Genomic DNA, 20,421 nt, shown 5'->3' with positions numbered 1-20,421 from the left:
CTCCAGAGGAAGTGAATAACTATTTAAGCTGACCTCTCTCTTTCCTTCCTTGGTCCCTGTGATTCAGATCCCTGGATCGAGCTGATACCCACTATTCATCGATTGGCTATTGCCCACAGGAAGATGCCTTAGATGATTTGGTGACTGTGGAAGAGCACCTCTACTTTTATGCCAGAATACATGGAATTCCCGAGAAAGACATTAAGGAAGTGAGTATGTGCTTGGGAAACTGAGCTTATTTAAAAAAACATTATTCTTCCTATTCTGCATCCACACTGATTGAATAGATAAAAACTATTGAATTTGCCAGTTTAATAAGAGGTCAAGCTTTAACAATGCCTTAAGTTTTATGACATTATTACATCATTTTGAATTTACTTGTTAAATATTTGCATTCCAAATATTAGAAGTAAGAGAGGTGAAGGGTCAAAGGTATAAAAATATAGACTTCATTTAGACTTTAAATTTTTGGAAGAGCTATATTAAAAGAAGCAATATCTGTGATCTTCTAGATTGTGGATTTTGGATTTGAAATCTTTCAGAAAAGCATCTGCTTGGCTCTCCTTTCTCAAATGCCATATAATGGATCTGCCCTAGACGGGTCCTTAGCTGAGGTTGGCCTTGTTACCAATGCATAATTTAATTCTCAGATCAGTTATAGGCACTAAATTTTGAGACCGTTGAATTGTCTTTAAGATTCTTAAACCATGTTCATCATTGATTAGGTCCCTGAGGAACATTCACTATACTCAGATATGAAAACTTAAAACAAAACAAAACAACAACAAAAAAATCTCTACAACTTTCTTAGCTCTAAAATTACTAAGTAGTCCTTTAAATACAGAAATGACTATTAAAAGGAAGTTAATGTATATCCAGAATGGGCAATAATTTTCCTAAGCAGCTAAACTATGTGGGAAGAGAATCTCAAGTCATCATTTGAAATTTTTGTCAAATAGAATAGCTTCTATTTTGATTTTGGTGATCAACTGTACCTCTTTACTTATTAAAAGTAGAATGGATTAGTCTATAGATCTATCTCTCTCCTATTAAGAGTCTAGGGGATATACCTTTTTTCAGCTTGTAGTCTTTTAGTAGCATGATTTTATCCTAGAAATAACTGCAAGATCATCCCTTGTAGGTGAGGTTGGACAAGATGACCTCAAAAGTCTCTTCCACCTCTGTCAATAATAGTTCTATGATTCAAAATGCATAAAGAAATCCAAGCTTACCAGAACATAATACTTATGATTTTGCAGAACACGGCTAAATTCTAAAGTTATTCTTCATTTTATTATTCTTAAAATCCAACATATTCCTTTTGTAAGTTGTCATCTACTTTCCTTACTAGGAAAGGGAACCACCAGCTTTTATGGGTAGATGTTAGTTCCCAATAGGAATATCGAATTTCTACCTAACATTGACTTGTGGGGTTGTTATCAGGATTTATTTATGTTTTTGTCTATTAACTATTTGCAATATTCCTTATTTTATATATAATCAACATTTTTCATATCTTTCCTCTTAATTATTTGTGCGGAGCATCAGTAGTTTCCAAATTTGGTCCCTAAGGTTTTAGATAGGTGGAAAACATTTCTGAGGGTGCACTCTACAGGGAGGACAAATACCAAATGGAAATGGCACATCAGATTTCATGGTGCCACTACTACAGGTTTCATAACAGAGACTTAAACATACTTTATAGGCATGGCTGCTGTTGCAGTGTGATAAGTGACGACAGCCCTAGGACATTTCTAAAAGAAACGCCTAGGAGTGAATAGGTATATTTTTTCTGAACATTGGTCCTGAATCCTTGGATGAATACTGAAAGATGCTTGGAATGAAATATTAAAAGTAAAGCGAGTGAGGGATCAAAACTAGAATGTAATATACTAGGCTGCATTTGAAATATGGAAGCTGGGCCATATGGAAAGAGATGCTCTAAATATCTGAGTCAGTCAAAGGAAAATTGCACAGAAGGAAGTCTCTGGACATATTTGCTAATCATCTCAAGAACCATTACTGGACTTCCTGGGCTGAAAAGTGATTAGAGAAGATTTTGTTTTCAACAGCAATTACTCAGTTTTTTTTAATGAAAACATTAAAATTTCTGTTTAATTTGTTAGCAAGGGAGTTTTGCAAAGGCAATAGGCAGAAAGGCACACTTGACAGAGAGCTGGCCTCAGAATCAGGAAGACCTGGTGTTAAAGTTCTGTCTCTGATACACTGGCTATGTCACCCTGGCTCTGGGTCACTTAACTCAGACAACTCTCCAAGACTGTAAGCCAAAGAGAAGGTGCCAATCTGAAATGATAAGATGAAACACGCTCCATAAATTTTCCCTATATCAATGAAGTCACAGATCTAGTCCCTATCCAAACTCCTTACCATATTTTGTGGTTCTTTACTTATTTAATTGAAAACATTTGTTTCAAAATTAGGACTTTGTGGAATAGGTGGTTATAGGAAAGAGAAAGGAAGGGAAGGGATCAAGCATTTATATAGGACCTACTATATGCCAGGCAATGTATTAAGTGCTTTACAAATATTATCTCATACAGATATAGAAAAAATACTTTATGGGTTGTTTTATTTTTTAAACTTCACCATTGTCTGTTATATATCAGTTTTAAGCTTGGTTTTATTCATTTGGTTAGGATCACAGAATCCCAGGCAGGGAATTAAATTTCTTTTTCTACTTTGTTACAAGGTGTGTGTGTGTGTGTGTGTGTGTGTGTGTGTGTGTGTGTGTGTGTGAACATGCTGTNTGTGTGTGTGTGTGTGTGTGTGTGTGTGTGTGTGTGTGTGTGTGTGTAAACATGCTGTAATTTATTTATTTTTCTTTTTTTCCTTACAGATTGTTCATAAACTTCTTTGGAGGCTTCAGCTGATGCCCTACAAAGAAAAAGTCACATCTATGTGCAGTTATGGTACCAAAAGGAAATTATCAACTGCAATAGCCTTGATTGGGAAGCCATCAATTCTACTGCTGGTAGGAGAATAGTTTATCATAAGGCTGCTAAACTTTAGAGAAGGCAGATCATATTGTCACAGACTCATACAGGTCATACACATTTCATCTTAATCAATTAACATCAGAAGTCAATTCTGTGCTCAAATGAGATACCAGAAAATATATGTTCTTTTGAAATTGTACACTTCCATGTAGATTTTAGCAGAGTAATAAGATATGTCATGAATAATTCCTGGGAATTCAGACTAGTGGACTTAAGGTCAAAGCTTAAAAGGGGGTAATTTCTTGTCAGAGAAAAGGTCATCTGTCTTTTTTCCCCATCTTCCTCCCTGCCCTGCATACTGATAAAGTTCTTATAGTTTAATTATGATCATCCACTAGCTTCAGAATATATGCCTACTTTCCTTACTGTAGTCTTGCCTAACCTCTTTGATGCTAATCCAGTTTTTATTTCAATGCCATAGAATTGTCTACCTTTGGTTGTTTTTCATGCCTTCAGAAATCTGTTTTTTTCAGACTTCAGAATGGCATTTGAGAGTCTGACAATCAGCAAGGACGTTTTATTCTTTTGATCCTACCTACCTTGTTCAGTCTTTTTGGTCCACTCACCAAGAAGTCTATTTTCCATTTCCTCTAATTCTCAGTAATAAATTAGTTTCTCCTATCTGGACCCTAAGGATTACTTTCTCTAAATTTCTAGCTTTTGTACCACCTCATTTTGCCAGTTTGCATGCTCTAGCTCTTCAAGAAGCTTTTCACCTTTTCATCTCACTTAGGTCTCTTTACTGCTTATATCTCTGAAGCAGTTTCTATAACCTAGATCTTTTGGGCTAGTTCAGCCCCTGATGGACAAAATCACTTCTCCTAACTAATCTATGTAGATTGCAGTTGGGAGTTTTCATTTTATGATAGTTTCCTCCAGGCTCTCTTTTTCTTTTATTCTGAAAAATGACAGGAAATGAGATAGACTAGAGATGTTCTACTAGTACTTTACTAATGAAGTAAGAATTAAATTAAATTAGTTAAATTTATTAATTAAATTAAATTAATTAAATTTAAAAAAAGAAAATGCTTGCTATCTGACTTTCAAAATAATTTACTATTGAGAAGGAGTGTGGTTTAGTTATGTGGAAAATTTGGAATCCCACCAAAAGTTATAAGATCTATCAATGTTTAGTATGTATGAATAAAGTAAGTTGCTCACTGGCAGAACTATTTAAGAGTAAAGGAGTTTTTCACCTAGGATAAGCATGACAAACTTTACTCAGGACAGATGACACAAAGACAGAGAGAAGAAAGAAGATCAGAGTAGAGGAAGACTGTTGTATAATTTTAGTTAATTTTTCTAGCTAACTAGGTGTAGCTCTCTATTGTTTCTATGGTGATTAGAGATGGGCTGGCATATGTTGTCAGTACCATCTAGATCTGATACTTTTGAATGTTAATGTTCTGTGGTAAATCCCTGCTCACCCCTATCCTAGTCTCATCTGTGGTCATACAACAAATAATGATGTAGGCTAAAGTTCTGGACTGAATGGAAAACATTGCACAAAGCCTCCAATTCATCTAGAAGCATTTATGCCATTTAGTCACAGGGATCCTCTTCTTTCAGAGGCCTCCAAATCCAAAAGATGCCCTTGCAATATCTAGAGATGGATATAAGAAAAAAGCCTATAATCTAATTTGAATTTGGTTCTGTTATAAGTCAAATAGTTCTCTTAAAGGGTTTAGGTTTAACTGGATCCAGAGAGCATAAGTTACAGTGAAGATGATTTCAGCTCAATATGAAGCTGATTTTCCAACAATTAAAGTTGCCCAACAGTGGAATGAGCTATACTGTGATGTGGTGACGAGTCCTTAACTGGAAGTATTTTAGCACAGGCTAAATGAGCCAGAGATGTTTAAAAAAAATGCTTCTAAAACTGAAATGGAACTAGATGGCCTTGATGGTGTCATCCAATCTGAGGTCCTATGAAATCAAACTCCAGAGAGTCTTAATGAGCAATGCACCTCCCTATAACTCTCCCCCAGAAGCCCCTCACACAGGCTCTTATCTCTGTCAACACCAGTACCGTAATACAATCCTAGGGGCATAAGCATTTTCTTAATGTGAACAAACCAGCCGTAGGGTCTCCTGTGGGATAAAAGAGATGAAAGGGTTTTAAAAATGCTAAAAGCATTGTACAAATGCAAGGTATTGATGAATCTGGCTGAACTTCCCCAGATTAGGTGGGAAAGAGGTGAAATGTTTTATGTGCATTTGTATAAACACAGCCTTCAAAATAGACAAATGGCACTTGCATGGAAAAAGTCATCTTGGGTTTTGCCAATTCCTAAAGCTCTTACATTCCTTATGTAAATGGCTTTTAGTCCTCTACCACAGAAGGGAGTAAGCCAACCTATGCTTTGGTAAATTCCCTCTAGATGTAGCAATATATCCACCTAATGCTGGCCTATGGTAATATGTTAGGATTTATTATTTTCTTTGCCAATTACCCATTTACTACATTTCTGGTCATACACACAATCTATTTTCAAAATATGATTTGTATCTTTTATTTTAATTATTTGAGCAGAACCTATTTATATTTAACTTCTATAATCATTAAACAAACATTTGGCAAGCAACCACTGTGCTGGGTACAGTTGATACATCAGGGATTCTGTTGATCTCAGCAGTATGGAATGTTCTTTCCAAAATACAGATTGCAGCTCATACGTTCATGCCATACCTGGGTAACTTTACTTCAGGTCTTTCCATAAATTGGCTGCAGGAAGTCCAGCTAACAGACTAAGACCTCCCTCCCTTTGTCCTGACATTGTGAAGATACTAGTGAGACACGTGAACTATATACAGATTACCCCTTGTTCTTGACATATTTCCAGCCCATCCTTTTTGATCATTTTGATGATGTCCTTTATTCTAATGCTTCAGAGCTCTTCATCTAGTCTGTGTTATAGCCTGCTCATGTTCACCATGTGCCTCACCAATGCCACTGAAAGTTGGTACACTAGTGTTCCGTAATTTATAGCCACATAACACTAGTAAGATAAAAAGAAGAGCCTTGGTTTCAAGAAGTTGGGTATTAGCAAAGGAGTTTTGTAATCTCTCAGAGGCAGTTCAGCCTGATTTCCTTCTTTTATTTAATTCTTGTTTCACTTAGTTCTTTTTAATGAATTATCTTTTGATATTAAGAGAGCCTCCTAAATGGTTTCTGTGCCTGAAGTCTTTCTCCTCTTTAATCCATACTACAAACAGTTTTTGTCTTCCCCAGTAGAATTTATTGATGGCAAGACTTCTTTAAATGTTGTCTTTGTACCTCCAGGGCACTTAATAAATGCTCATTGCTTGATTAGGTTTAGTTTGTCCACTTACAATAAAACATTATATATCAATATTAAACATATAGATTTATGCCGGATGAATGGATATAGAGATAGATCTAGATATAGATAGATAAAACTATAGTATATAGCTATACAGATTATAGATATGTATGTATATATACATGTCTTTGTAGCTAATCCATGCTGTATGTGCATTGCTACAATTAAAATTATCTTGAGAGAATGATTTCTGGGTAAGAATGTAAGTTTATTGGTTATAACAGGTTTTTTTTTTTTGGTAAGGCTAACATCATAACTGATAAAGTAATATAAGTTTCCATGGATCTTTCATGATCAGGAATGACCTGAGCGGGGTTACCCAACTCAATAAATAGATTTTTAAGAGCTCATTATTCAGCTCCTCCCTTGAACATCCCAAGACATCTTTAATTGGTAATAGCTAATTAAGAGATGGTTCATCAACTTATTCACCCCTCCCTATCCCCACAGGTAGACAGGTCATATACACAGGAAAAGAACCCTTGTCCTCTTCATTTATTAACCAAATTCTATTTAAAAGGAAGATGTTCTTTGGGATTTCCAAGGTCAAAGAAATCACAAAAAGCAGCAGACTAGCTGGTATTTCTGACCCAGATCCCAGACCCAGAAATACACAGCAATTCTCCCTAACATATTAGAGTATACAAAAAATAAATCCTCCACATATGTGTATATATTTACATATTTATATATAGTATAGGTTATATAGATACGCATATAAAACTCTCTAGATACATATGCACAATATACATCTATTATATATACATTTACATATATCACATATAGTGTTATAAAGCAAAGAAGATGTAAGCTTCTTAAAGACACTATTTTTTATATTCTCTTTGCCTTCTTACCCTATCCTGGTGCAGTAAAAAAGGTATCATGGCATACTTGAAAGAACATTAGAAAGAGAACTACCACATCTGAGCTCTTTCATTGTCTCATCTTATAGCTCTGACCATAGACAAATCCTTGCCGCCTCTGAGCCAAATGTTCTTCATCTTAAAAATAAAAGTAATATTTTATACTGCCCGGCACACTACAATAATAATACTCACTCTACCCATCTCAGAAAGGCTATTGTAAAGTCAGTGTTACTAAATTATAAAGTACTAGGTAAATGTGCTATTTTTATCAAAATTGTCACAGTTCAATAAATAATGCAGAATATACATGCATACATATAAATATGTATGTATGTATGTATGTATGCATCTTCCTAGGTTGTACCTGAGAAAAACATTTTCCTTACCATTCTAAGTATTCTCACATATCATCCCATTCCTTTCTGCTCCACCTACAGAGTATATTCTCAGCAACAATAATAAATAGCTCTACATCCAAAAGTGGACCAACAATTTTGCTCAGGCCATGTGATATGGGGACAAAGCCCAGCATTCTGGCCCCTGGATCTGGACCTGACATGCAGAGGGAAATGCCAACCTTATTTTTCAGGCAATGAGGTAGAAATTCGACCAAAGAAACAGAAGAGGCAGGTGTAGAGTAACAAGGTGTCATTTTTATGTAGTCACTTTGGGGAATGGAACGACAATTTAAAATGATTAATCTTGGTGCTTTCTGACAGCTGCAAAAACAAGCCTCTGGAACCTAAAATGAGTTAGTCATAGGACCTCGTTAAGGGAGTTCAGGTCTAGAGAAGCCAGATGTGGTGATGATTCATGTAAGGCATCTCATCCAAAAATTAATTAATTTGATTAATTACTTTTCTTGTGATTTTTTTTTTATATTAAGGATGAGCCAAGCTCTGGAATGGATCCTAAATCTAAGCGACATCTCTGGAAGATCATTTCAGAAGAAGTACAAAACAAGTGCTCAGTGATACTTACATCTCACAGGTAAGATGAACCGAAGAAACTTAGAGATCGAAGTACATGAACCGATTCCATGGGATCTATCCTTGTAAAGATATTCAGGGAAAAATCAGTTATAATATTTGCAATTTATTGAAAACATAAAGATTTGTTAGCTGCCTTTACTATATGCTCAGCAATGTACTAGGAAATATGTAGAGGCTGATTTAAGAATAGAGACCTGAGGGGGCAGCTAAGTGGATTAATGGAGAGCCAAATGTGGAGATGGAAGGACCTGGGTTCAAATGTGCCCTCAGACATTTTATAGCTACGTAACCCTGGGCAAGTCAGCCTACCTATTACCACTCTTCTACCTTTGGACCAATACATAGTGTCAAGTCTAAGACAGAAGATAAGGGTTTAAAAAAAAATAGGGGAAAATAAATAAATAAATAAATTATAGGGACCTAAGTCACTTGGGAGATGTAGGGCCCATACCATCATCTATTTATATTTATTCAGCCTAACTATCTGTTTAAACTTAATATTTGTTTAATAGTTGCAAAGGTAAACATATAGCATAAATCTAAGCATGCAATTAAAGATTAGATAAAAGGCAGATATAAATAACATGCTATATTAGTATAGTTATTATGTTATTCTTATAAAATAAAGTATTCTAGCTGTGTGACCTTGGCCAAGTCACTTAACTCCCTAATTGCCTAGCCTTTGATACTCTTCTGCCTTGGAACCAATAATTATTATTGATTCTAAGATAGAAGGTAAGGATTTAAAAAAAAACACCTATATAGTAAGCTGTTAGAAGTATCATGACACAGAGAAGTCAGGTAGACTTGAAATGAGATCTTGCCTCTAACATACAAGATGTGTGAACCTGAGCACTCCACTTAACTTCCAAGGGCTGTAAACCACTCTTAGGGACTGCAACTTGCAAAAACAATTGCTGATCTTCATTAATGTGAGGAATTTCCTATTGAATTCACATATCTGTTCCTTCCACCCCTAAAAAGTCTTTAGCCCATATTTTATAACCTACTATCCAGTGTTATGTGCAGGAATTTGTGCAAATAGGAATTTGTGCAAAATTATTATTCTATGCATTTAAAGGAATGGGGCTGGAAATTTCAGTAAGAAGCCACTTTGCTTTCTTTTTCCACAAGTCATTGACTATGTGCTGTCCATCAGCACCAAAACAGTCATTGTGGATTTAATTGGCTATCCACAATGACTGTTTTGGTGCTGATGGACAGCACATAAGAGCCAGGGTTAAAGGGACCCCACAACACAGTATATGTTCTCTTCTTCTCTCTGTTTTTACTGATTAAACAAAAAAAGTAGGTACTCATGAGTAGAGATCTGGCTCAGAGACTAGAACTGGATGTGGAATCAAGAAAATCGAGTTCAAATTTGGCTGTGTAACTCAGGAAAAGTCACTTGACTGCCTCAGTTCTCTAATAAGTAAAATGGAGATATTCATAGCACATATTATCCAGGGGTTGCTTGAGGCTAAAAAGAGATAACATTTGTGAAGAGTTTTGTAACTCCTAAAGCTCTCTATAAATGCTATCTATTGTCATTGTTATAATAATTATTAGCATTATTATTAATCAGAGGATACAAGTAATCCATTTGACTTCAGAAATGCTAAAAAAAGTTTTTCTTATTGAATTCTGAGGCTACTGCTTGGGACCTCACTCTATACTCCTGATAATTAACTATATAAAGGGAAGCTCCATGTAAGAACCAAGTCTCTTTAAATAGTTCAGTATCTCCATAAGTGCCAATGTTCCTAAATCTTTTTTCTGGATTTCAACTGGTAAAATTAAACCAAAAAATAATCCTAAATTCATATATTTTGAATTAAATAGGAGAGATAGAAAAGGAAAGAAGAGCATATGATGATAGAGTTAGAAGGAATCTCAGAGACCATCTAGTCAAACTTCGTCATTTTAAAAATGAGGAAACTGAGAGACCAAAAAAATTAGTAACTTGCCCAAGAGCACAAGGGCGGTAAACATCTGGTGGATCATTTTAACCCAGGTCCTTTGACTACAGACTCAAAGATCCATTAGTGGTAGAAGATGGGAAAGAAAGAATGGAAAAGAAGGAAGAGAAATCCCCTTCACCACCAAGGGCAAGTGCCAGGTGTTGCTATGGAGACCATCCTTAATTGCTTTTCCTCTTACCCCATTCCAGCCCCCAGGTTTTGGCATATATTCTGATAATTTTAACCTTAAAATATAGAACATCTTTTACCTTTACCCTCCTTTCTTCTGGTACTTCCACTAATGACTTAATATTATTATTAAAGTATCGTCATTACTTATCCATCTCTGCTCTCTGAACAAAACACCTTAAACTTTGGAACACAAATCCTCATTCCCCCAACTCTTTAATATCAGATCTCTTAATCAAGGTTTATTTCTGAACCTCTGTATTCATACTCACTTCCTTGGAAAACAAGAGCCTGTGGAGCACAGGAAGACCTGATACCAACAATATTTAGGGGGGGCCATAGATATTTTCTCTCAAGGAATCCAGAAACTGGAATTTCTTCAGAATGCCATTAAATTTTCAACTGGAGTGGCAAAAGTTAGAAGGGAGATACAAAAGAATTGTTTGAGGAAAACTTTGAAAAAGTGAATTAATAAGTATTGAAAAAGCTAATAATAGATTTATATGGAGAAGCAGAAATGAAATCTATTTGGAAGTATGATAACAGCAAAGGAACATAGGTGGGAACAAGTGAGATTAAGAGGGAGGTGGTCAACATGACAGGAAAAAAGTAGTAGTGGACATTATTCTGAATTCAAATGTTTTTATGCTGGTCAATGATGTAAAGGGAGATGTTAAAGTCACCATTTTGTGTTATCACAATTCCAAAAGTCCAATAATGAAATCATTATTTTTAGTTCATTAAAAGACACAGCTAATCTAAGTTGAGTGCTTAATTATATTCCTACTGCAGAATACTGAAGATTTTTCCACTTTGTTTTTCAGCATGGAAGAATGTGAAGCTCTCTGTACCAGACTGGCCATTATGGTGAATGGAAGGTTCCAATGCATTGGTTCTTTACAGCACATAAAAAGCAGGTTAATAACCAAGAGATCGTTTCTTAAATGGATCTAGATATGTGCTGGGCTCTGCTTCAAGGATTATCTCAGTTGCCTATTATACAATGAATTGAGAAAATGGAGTGGAAAAGCCAATCATTTGAAAGAAATTAATATCTTCTCCTAAAAATTTAAAAATATTTGCTTTGGGTTTATTTTACTTTTAAAACTGACAATAGAGAACACTTAAAGCTTATAGGCACTGATTTTTCTCATGATATGTTTGAGGGGAAAAATATACCAAGGAAGCAGACTAAGGCATTTACACTGTTATTTTATAATTTAGGTTGAGTTGAACTTTGACAAATACATTAAATTCTAGATTTGACAGCATTTTAATTACCATTTTCCCCAGCTCTTGTACAAATTGCTTTATAGTTTTACTACATTTGAAGCACATGAGAGGAAAAAATCTCATGTAAAGATAAAAACATAAACAACCTTATTAATGCTAAAATTGATAACCTAGTGGCTTTATATGTATGTGGGAGGACAGACAACTAGGTGGTACCTGGCCTGGAGTAATGAAGACCTGAGTTCAAATTTAGGCTCAGATTAAGAGTTGTTTGACCCTAAGGAAGTCACTGAAACTGTTTGCCTCAGTTTCCTCAACTGTTAAATAGAGATAAAAATAACACTTACCTAGAGGATTGTGAGAATAAAATTAAATATTTGTAAAGTGCTTTGTAAGCCTTAAGATATCATAAAAACACCAGTATTATTACATATATGTTGACATATATGTATGAAAATTAAATTTCAGAAAATTACTTCCTACCCTATTGCACAAGATAGTTTTCACCAGAGAGAAAGGATGATGAAAAAAGGACCCTATAAATTGACTTTACTTTGTGGTTGCTGCTATTGTGTATGTTAAAAGTTACATTCCTAAGATAACTCTTAGTTGGTGTTTTTTTTATTATTATTAGAAGTGATGCTATCATGCCGCAAAGATACAGGAGTGGGAACCAGTAAGGTAATAGGTTAAAAGAGAGGTAGTCAACATAGCAGGAAGAATGCAGTTTTGAATACTCCATGAAGATGTTTAATTCTGCTTTCAAAAAAATTTTTATGCTACTCCCTGATTTAAAGGTAGATGTTAAAGAGCCACTATGGGAGGCAGCTGGGTGGTTCCATGAATTGAGAGTCAGGCCCAGAGATGGGAGGTCCTGGGTTCAAATCTAGACTCAGACACTTCTTATCTGTGTGACCCTGGGCAAGTCATTTCACTCCCATTGCCTAGCCCTTACCACTCTTCTACCTTTGAACCAATACCCATTATTCATTCTAAGATGGAAGATAAGGGTTTTAAAAAATAAAGAACCATGATTTTGTATGTCATAACAATTCCAAAAGTCCAGTGAGGAAGTCATTATTTGTTAAAGAAGGGAAAAAAAGAAACAAAAAGTACTTAAACTTCCTCAAGTGGTTGAATGACTAGATCTCTAAAGAAGTGCCCCTCTAGTCCACAATTCACTTTCAAATTAGAAATAAAACGTTGATCAAAAAAGCATTGATATTTTCTAAGTGTAACTTTCATTCAAAGGGTATCATTGTGTGTCAGAGTAGATAAATTTCTAAAATCATGTCATTAGAATCCTTTCAGATCAAAACCTAGTTTGTCTTAAAGTGAAAAAAAAAGTTTTAGAGAAAGAGGATGTGGCGGTCAGTTTGAATACCATTTAATCAATGATTATCATCTGGTTTTTCAGTAAAAGATTTCACCAATGCATTGTTTACATCACATTTTCTGATTTTTTTTCTAGGTTTGGAAGAGGCTTTACTGTAAAGGTGCATTTTAAGAATAGTAAGGCAAATATGGATGCTTTGACACAGTTCATGCAACTACACTTCCCAAAAACTTACCTAAAGGTAAATGTGATTGAAAAGTGGGAGATTTCAAATGGATTATATACTTGGGGATTGATTGGATAGTCACAATGGGAGCTCTGGATTTAGGGTCAGAAGTCTTGGTTTGGGTATTTACTAGATGTGCAACTCTGGTCGAGTCAGTTTATCTTGGTTTCCACAAGTGCAAAATGGGAAGAATGATGCTTGACTTTATAGAGTTGTATGAATAAAACAGGTTATAAACTGTACAGTCCTGTGAATATAAACTATCACTATTATTATTTATGTTATCTAGTATATTTTAATAAATGGAAAGTTTGGACGTCACAGTTTTCACCTTTTTTGTAAAAAATTGACATTAATACTTAAACTAGAAGCAGAGGAAGGTACCAGGAAAAAAGCTGATGATTTTTGCCTTATTTTGTGTACATGTGGAATATATGATATATAAATGTAAGTATGTATATATATATGTGTGTGTGTCTATGTATTGTGCATATATGTATTTTTAAATGTAGGTATATATAAATATATGTATACTAGATACATATAGATATATAGTATTTATATATTATTCAGTTTTTATTCATTCATTTTTCAGTCATGTCTCACTCTTTGTGACTCCATTTGGGGTTTCCTTGGCAAAGATACTGGAGTGGTTTGTTATTTCCTTCTCCAGCTCATTTTACAGATAAAAAAACTGAAGCAAACAGAGTTAAGTCACTTGCCCAGGGTCATATTGCTACTTAGTGCCTGAGGCCAGATTTGAACTCAAGTCTTCTTGACTATAGGTCTGCTTTCTATTCACTATGCCACTTAGCTACCCATATGTACACTAAATATATATACTACATAAATATGTATATATATGTGCACACATTTTACATATATGCGATGCATATATATATACTACACATATATGCTATTTATATTCTATATACATATGTCATGTATGGATCACTAGATACTAAATACACACACATAGTCTTAAGAAGGTTTACTTTACTTGAGATAATTAACTTTTTCATTTCATTACTTACAAGATGAGATTTTCCAAATAGTCTGGTTGTATCTTTATTGACTTATAGATCTCAAAAAATGAATGAATACCTCCCTATCTGAAGAAGATTCATTAGGTATAAAAATGAAAATGTGCTAAAATTCTGAGAGAGTGTAAGAAATTGGACGTGGCCTTAAGTGTTGAAAATAATACAGGCAAGAGGAAATGCAGTATTATTGTCCAAGCATGAAAGAAGTAAGGAAGCTTTTATAGAAGAATGATGAATTTGGAACATTTCTCTTGTTAGTTTCAAGATGCAATTCTGTCACATGATTCAAAATAACTGCAAAGAAAACCCCAGTATTATGGAAAAGCACCTTGTTTGTAGTACAAAGAACCCAAGACTGGGAAGCAGGACATCAAAATTCTAGTCTAGAAAGATACTAAATGCTGGAAAAGTCCCTTTTTGCTCCAAGGACCTCATTTAATTTATCTGTTCAATTAGAATAAAACTATTTGCCCTCCCTGTCATAGGTATCCTATCCTAAACTTTAGAAGAACCTAGTGTTTTCAATAGATAATAAAAAGGATACCACACCAAATTTCCAATCCTCAGCAACTTTGAGCAGTTCTCACAGAAAGATATTAGTTCGAAAAGTTATAGCTACAGGATCTTGGAGTGAATATTTATGTAAAGTTAATAGAGAATACTTGATGATTTTCATTAACTTTTCATTTTCCTTTTTATCGTTTTGATTTTGTGGAAATGTTTATTTCATCTTTGCAAACTGTTATTTTACAATATAGCCAATATTTACACTGCAGCATCATTTACTGGGAGAAAATTTCTTCCGTTTCCTTAGCCCTTGCTAATGTTATGTCTAGACAAGTCAATACTACCTGACATCCAAAATACATTATATTCCTTTGGCTCCCACAGGACCAGCATCTTAGTATGCTGGAGTACCATGTGCCAGTCACAGCAGGAGGAGTAGCAAATATATTTGACCTGCTAGAAACAAACAAGACGGCCTTAAATATCACCAACTTTTTAGTGAGTCAGACAACTCTAGAAGAGGTAAGAGAAATATTATGATTTATTCCTATAACATCACATGTCTTTAGTTGATGAATGTTCCGTTTATATCTTTTTAATGACAAAAAATTGGGTTTTAATTAGATCAGTAACTTTGTGTGTAACCACAAATCCCAGCACAGCTTTTAGTCAATTTGGATCTGAGTTTGAGAGTGAAGTTGTTTGGGGGGGGGGTTAAACCACATGAAAGAACCTATTTCCTTAACAAACAACTGATAGCTTTCAGTTCTAAATATATCATGCATTTCCATCGGAGTGGATGTCTCCTTTGCCCAGTATGCCCACTGGCATCCTTGCCCATTCATATTACCTCTATTCATCAAAGCCCAGCTTAAATGCCATCTTGATAAAACCTACCTGACTCCCCCAAGCTGGAAATGATCTTTCTTCATATTTCATAATTTTCTTTGAACTTACAATCTAGTTTTATGATCATTACCAAATTACATTCGAGTATGTCTTATCCCTGTGTTAGATTACATGGTTCTCGAGGACATGAACCGTTCGTTCTCTAATTTTGTGTCTTCTCTAGTGACTAGTCCAGTGCATTGTACAATAAAACAAATATTCGTTGAATGAATGAAAAGTAGATACCTATACAAAATGAAGTTTTTATTCAATATAACAAGGGAAATTGCAGTTGATGCTTTATTAATTTTCTACTTGATAGAATTCCAAACTAAATGATTTTATTAGTCATCTTTATGGAGTTGATTCAAATCAATAGAGTAAACAGGAATATATAAACAGAATCTGCATCCAAATTTGGACAGATTTGCAAGATTGAGTCATTTGGGTTTTGGGAATAGTGCTCTCCATTGACATTATCATCATCTATCTTGATATAAATAAAGACTTCATAGATCATCCTCCAATACTGTTGGCCTCTTTTAACTCAGTGCAGCTTGCGCAACTCAGGGTTTTGGAGTATCTCAGTGTATCTGTCATGAAAATGAGGATGGAAAGTGAAATTTTAGTTTTCAAGCATCACACCTGTTTTTAAGAGTATAGACTAATGCCTTGGTGTCTTATACATAGGAGGCATTCAGTAAATGTTTTTTTAAATCGATTTGATCTAATACCCCTGGGAATTTTTGTACAAACTTTTACTTTCCATTTATGCTCAATGAATACTGGAGCTTCGATTTTTTATTTCATAGGAGATTTTGACCTAATACTTAGTGAGATTTAATTTATGTCTTCTCATCAGGGACCTTCAATTTTTTCCCTCAGTATTAACCCTCTCCCCTTCAAAAAAAAAACCAGCATTAGTCAGCTCAATTAGCTCTTTTCAAAGTTGTAGAAAACTTGGTTTCACTTTGTTGAATAAAGAAAAGAAATAATGTTGAAATACTAAGACATAAACTGATCAATGCCCCTACTGAAATTTCTACCAGGGATATAAACATGTAGGAAGATAAAGCCTGGGTCCTCCTGACTCATCTTGGCAGTCATTTTAGGAAAATCAAATGTAATTAACTAATTAACCTATAATATAAAATATATATGTTATACTGGGAACTTGGACAGACTCTGCAAGGTATTTCCTTCGGTTCCTAAATTCTTTTTAATTGATATCCTTTTAATTCTAGTTTTATGTGCTTTTAAACTTAAACCATTAAAGTATTTTTAATTGGATGTTTATGGTTAACAGGTACCTATTGCTTTTCAAACAAGAAAAACCTCAAACCTGCTGGACTAGGCCACGTTTTAGGCTTAGTCTATAAAAACATTCACAATTATTTTATTACCAATCAAGACAAACAATTTCTAAATTAAGTATTTTTTTTAAACCCTTGTACTTCGGTGTATTGTCTCATAGGTGGAAGATTGGTAAGGGTGGGCAATGAGGGTCAAGGGACTTGCCCAGGGTCACACAGCTGGGATGTGGCTGAGGCCGGGTTTGAACCTAGGACCTCCTGTCTCTAGGCCTGACTCTCACTCCACTGAGCTACCCAGCTGCCCCTAAATTAAGTATTTTTGAATATGTGTCTGTGTTTCTCTGCCTCACAAATTGAATTTTATTGGAGAAGCACTATGTCTCATTTCTTGTTTTGGTGCATTTGTGTACACTTTATTTCACCAAGCAGTAACTGTATGATTTTCTTTGAAACACCAGGTTTTCATTGACTTTGCCAAAGACCAAAAAGCTCACGTGAATTTGGAAACGAGCAGCCAAGGCTCCAGCATCAGTGGAGATTCTCAGGATGAGCACCCCGAGTCTTAGTACTGGACAGTTCAGCGCTACCTGCTCATTGCCAATGCATTCGTGATGAGAAGGAGCCATTGGAGACACCATTTCTTCGTTGTATCTTAGTTTTGAACTATTCTGTGGCATGAAACCTTAGAATTGCATAAGACTAGGAAGGTAATTGAACTATGGAGTCTGAGGAGCCCCATGCACTGTCACTATTGAAATGAATTTTTGCACGCAGGCCACTCAGAAAGGGAATAATGTGTTTGCTGTGAGGTTTCTCAAACAAAATGCAAAGCTGCTTGAGGGTGAAGTATGTCTTCCCTTATTCCCTTATTCTTTTAAATGTTTAAAATCAAGCATAAGAGATGTAGTTACTAAGAGCACAAAAAATCAAGGTGAAGAAAAGAACTTGAGATAATGGGAGATATTGGAGTGTCTTACAGAGACCTCAAATATATTTCATCTGAGAAAACAACAGGATGAGCATCTTCTCCAAAAGAATGAACCCAATGTAATCCATACTGAGTGAGGATCAGATTCATATCAATACTAAACTGTGGCCACAAAATGGATGTGTGACACTGTACCCTGATAGTCCCTGGACCTGTTCATAAATGGGGATGCATTGCCTCCCCACCCTCAAAAAACACATTTCTTCAAGAATGGAGTATAGGAAAACAGATTACCCTGGTGGTAAAGAGAATATATGCCCATTTCTGACCTGTCCTCCCTGCCAATGAGGAAGCTTAAGACCAAAAAAAAAAAAATGCCATTTCAGGAAAAAGAGGGATGTGTCAACCAGGCAGATACTAAGCCTGGAAACTGGGAAAGAATTCATGTGCTGCAGGCAGGCAGTTTTCTTCAGCAATTGATAGAGCCATTTGGCACACCTCTGACCACAGAGCAACTTTGGAGAGAGGAGGGAACATTCAAAGGTTATTTTCAGCCAAAATGCACAAGCTGAATCGGATTACACAGGTGGCTGTGGGACAGGATCCTTGATAATGTCTATTGTTAGGGTCCCCTATTAGGGTGTTTTCTATATATGAATTGCCCAGTGTAACATTTTGTATATATACAAGGATGCCAGTGTTGGCACAATTGTTTCATTGTTGAAAATCAATAAATGTTAGGTTGAAGAAAACCATAGAGACTCATAAGCTGTTTCTGTTTTTGAGAGTTAGCTCAAGGCCTACAAAAGAACCAAAAACAAAATTGCAATCAGTACTGTCAGGAGGAAGCGTTTGCTTGGAAGCTGTCACCAGTCTTAAAAATTTCAGCATACCTTCCTAGGAGACATCATGATGCAGTAGAAAGCATTTTGGGATTGGAGCAAGAACATTTGTGTTCAAATCCTACTTCTGCCATTTACTAACTATGTTACTTTGCCCTCACTGTAGCTCAGTTTTCTCATGTATAAAATGAGAATAGTAGGCTGGATGACTTCCAATGGCCCATCTAGCACTGAACCTCTGATCCTAAGATTGGTGTTACGGAGGGCACTGTTTTCAGAAATGAAAGATGTACTTTTCAGTCTTTGTGCCATCATTTACCAGCTATTCGGTGATGGGCAAACTATGGCCAACAGGCCAGATGTGGCCCCCTGAAATGTTCTATCTGGCCACACCACATTATTTCTAATCTGATGAATACAATGAGCAGGATACAATACAATGAAACTTCGAAAGAATGGCCTTAGAAACAGACAGAGATGAGCAATTCCTTTCCTTTGGCCCCGTCTTTAAAAAGTTTGCTCATCACTGAGCTATGTGATATAAGGCAACTTATTTCACCTTGCTGAGTCCAGATTGCTTCATTAATTCAAAAGTATATGGGAGTCTCTGAAGTATACCTCCCCAAAATCTATTGTTAGATTAGGAGCTTTTAGCATATCTAGTTTGAAAAAGAAAAAGAAAGAAAGGAGGAAAGAAGGAAAGAAAGGAAGAAAGAAAGAAAGAAAGAAAGAAAGAAAGAAAGAAAGAAAGAAAGAAAGAAAGAAAGAAAGAAGTGAAGAACAAAGATTTATATGAAGTGATGCAAGGGGAAGTGAGCAAAACCAGGAGAACATTATACACAGTAACAGTAATAATATATAATCATCAACTGTGAAAGACATTAGTATGATCAGCAATGCAAGGATCCAAGACAACTCCAAGAGACTTATGATGAAACAGGCTGTCCACTACAATTGTGGGAAAAAATTATCTTAATAAAAAGTCAAATAAAAGGAATTGGGTCCAAGCAAAAAGGAAATAGGTTTATTGTAAGAGGGCCAGTCTCACAATAAAGCTGGACTTCTGGTCAAGACCAAAAGACCCTGACCATTGTGAGAGGATTTCTTTTATCCCTAAAGAATTAGACAACTTTTATACCAATATAAAAATAGTCCAAGACAATAGTTATTCCCATCTAAAAATAAAGGCACACAAAAGCAATGTTCATTGGTTGGGACAACAAGGAAATACTTCTTTTTGGTAGAAGTCATTAGATGATGACTTAAAAGTCACTTAATAGACAAAGGGAGAACCTGGACTAGCAACTCAAATCATAAGAGTATGTGGTGTTGGGTGGTACCAGGCTTTGAACACAGGGCTAGACCTAGTGATGTATACTGGATGACAAGTTCAAGACCGTAATTATTGCTGATGGTGCACAATATAGCAAATTTGAAAGCTAAGGCTGACACTGAGGCCTCTGAGAAAAATGATTAAATATATTATTTCAGTCATCTTAATGTCTATACTAAAACAATCACAAAAAGCCTACTAAAATCATCAGTTATGCTAACATTAGTTACTTATCTTAGAATTATAATTTATAATTAACCTGATACCACTGCTTACACTAAAATCTAATCCTCTTATAAGGGGGTAGGTGTTTTCATGCTTACATTGTAGAAGGAACTGATGGAGTCTGAATGTGAATTGAAGTATACCATTTTTCATTCCTCCTTGCATTTTTTCTCTACTA

General features: G+C 35.3%; 1 protein-coding gene across 1 annotated transcript in view; it reads left to right on the top strand.

Moving 5' to 3' along the window:
- The window catches only part of ABCA12 (ATP binding cassette subfamily A member 12), a 241,875-nt gene extending 223,278 nt beyond the window's left edge, over nt 1-18,597 (top strand). Inside the window, exons 47-53 of the mRNA XM_044669427.1 lie at nt 68-209; nt 2,858-2,992; nt 8,114-8,217; nt 11,194-11,286; nt 13,074-13,179; nt 15,099-15,236; nt 17,374-18,597. Coding sequence (XP_044525362.1) covers nt 68-209; nt 2,858-2,992; nt 8,114-8,217; nt 11,194-11,286; nt 13,074-13,179; nt 15,099-15,236; nt 17,374-17,481 — 826 coding nt within the window. The 3' untranslated portion in view covers nt 17,482-18,597. The remainder of the gene's footprint in view (nt 1-67; nt 210-2,857; nt 2,993-8,113; nt 8,218-11,193; nt 11,287-13,073; nt 13,180-15,098; nt 15,237-17,373) is intronic.
- The last annotated feature ends 1,824 nt before the right edge of the window (nt 18,598-20,421 follow it).

Source organism: Gracilinanus agilis, chromosome 3 (genome assembly GCF_016433145.1).
Source record: "Gracilinanus agilis isolate LMUSP501 chromosome 3, AgileGrace, whole genome shotgun sequence".
Classification (NCBI taxonomy): domain Eukaryota; kingdom Metazoa; phylum Chordata; class Mammalia; order Didelphimorphia; family Didelphidae; genus Gracilinanus; species Gracilinanus agilis.
Note: the sequence above shows the minus strand (reverse complement) of the source record. Positions and strands in the feature narration are given on the sequence as shown.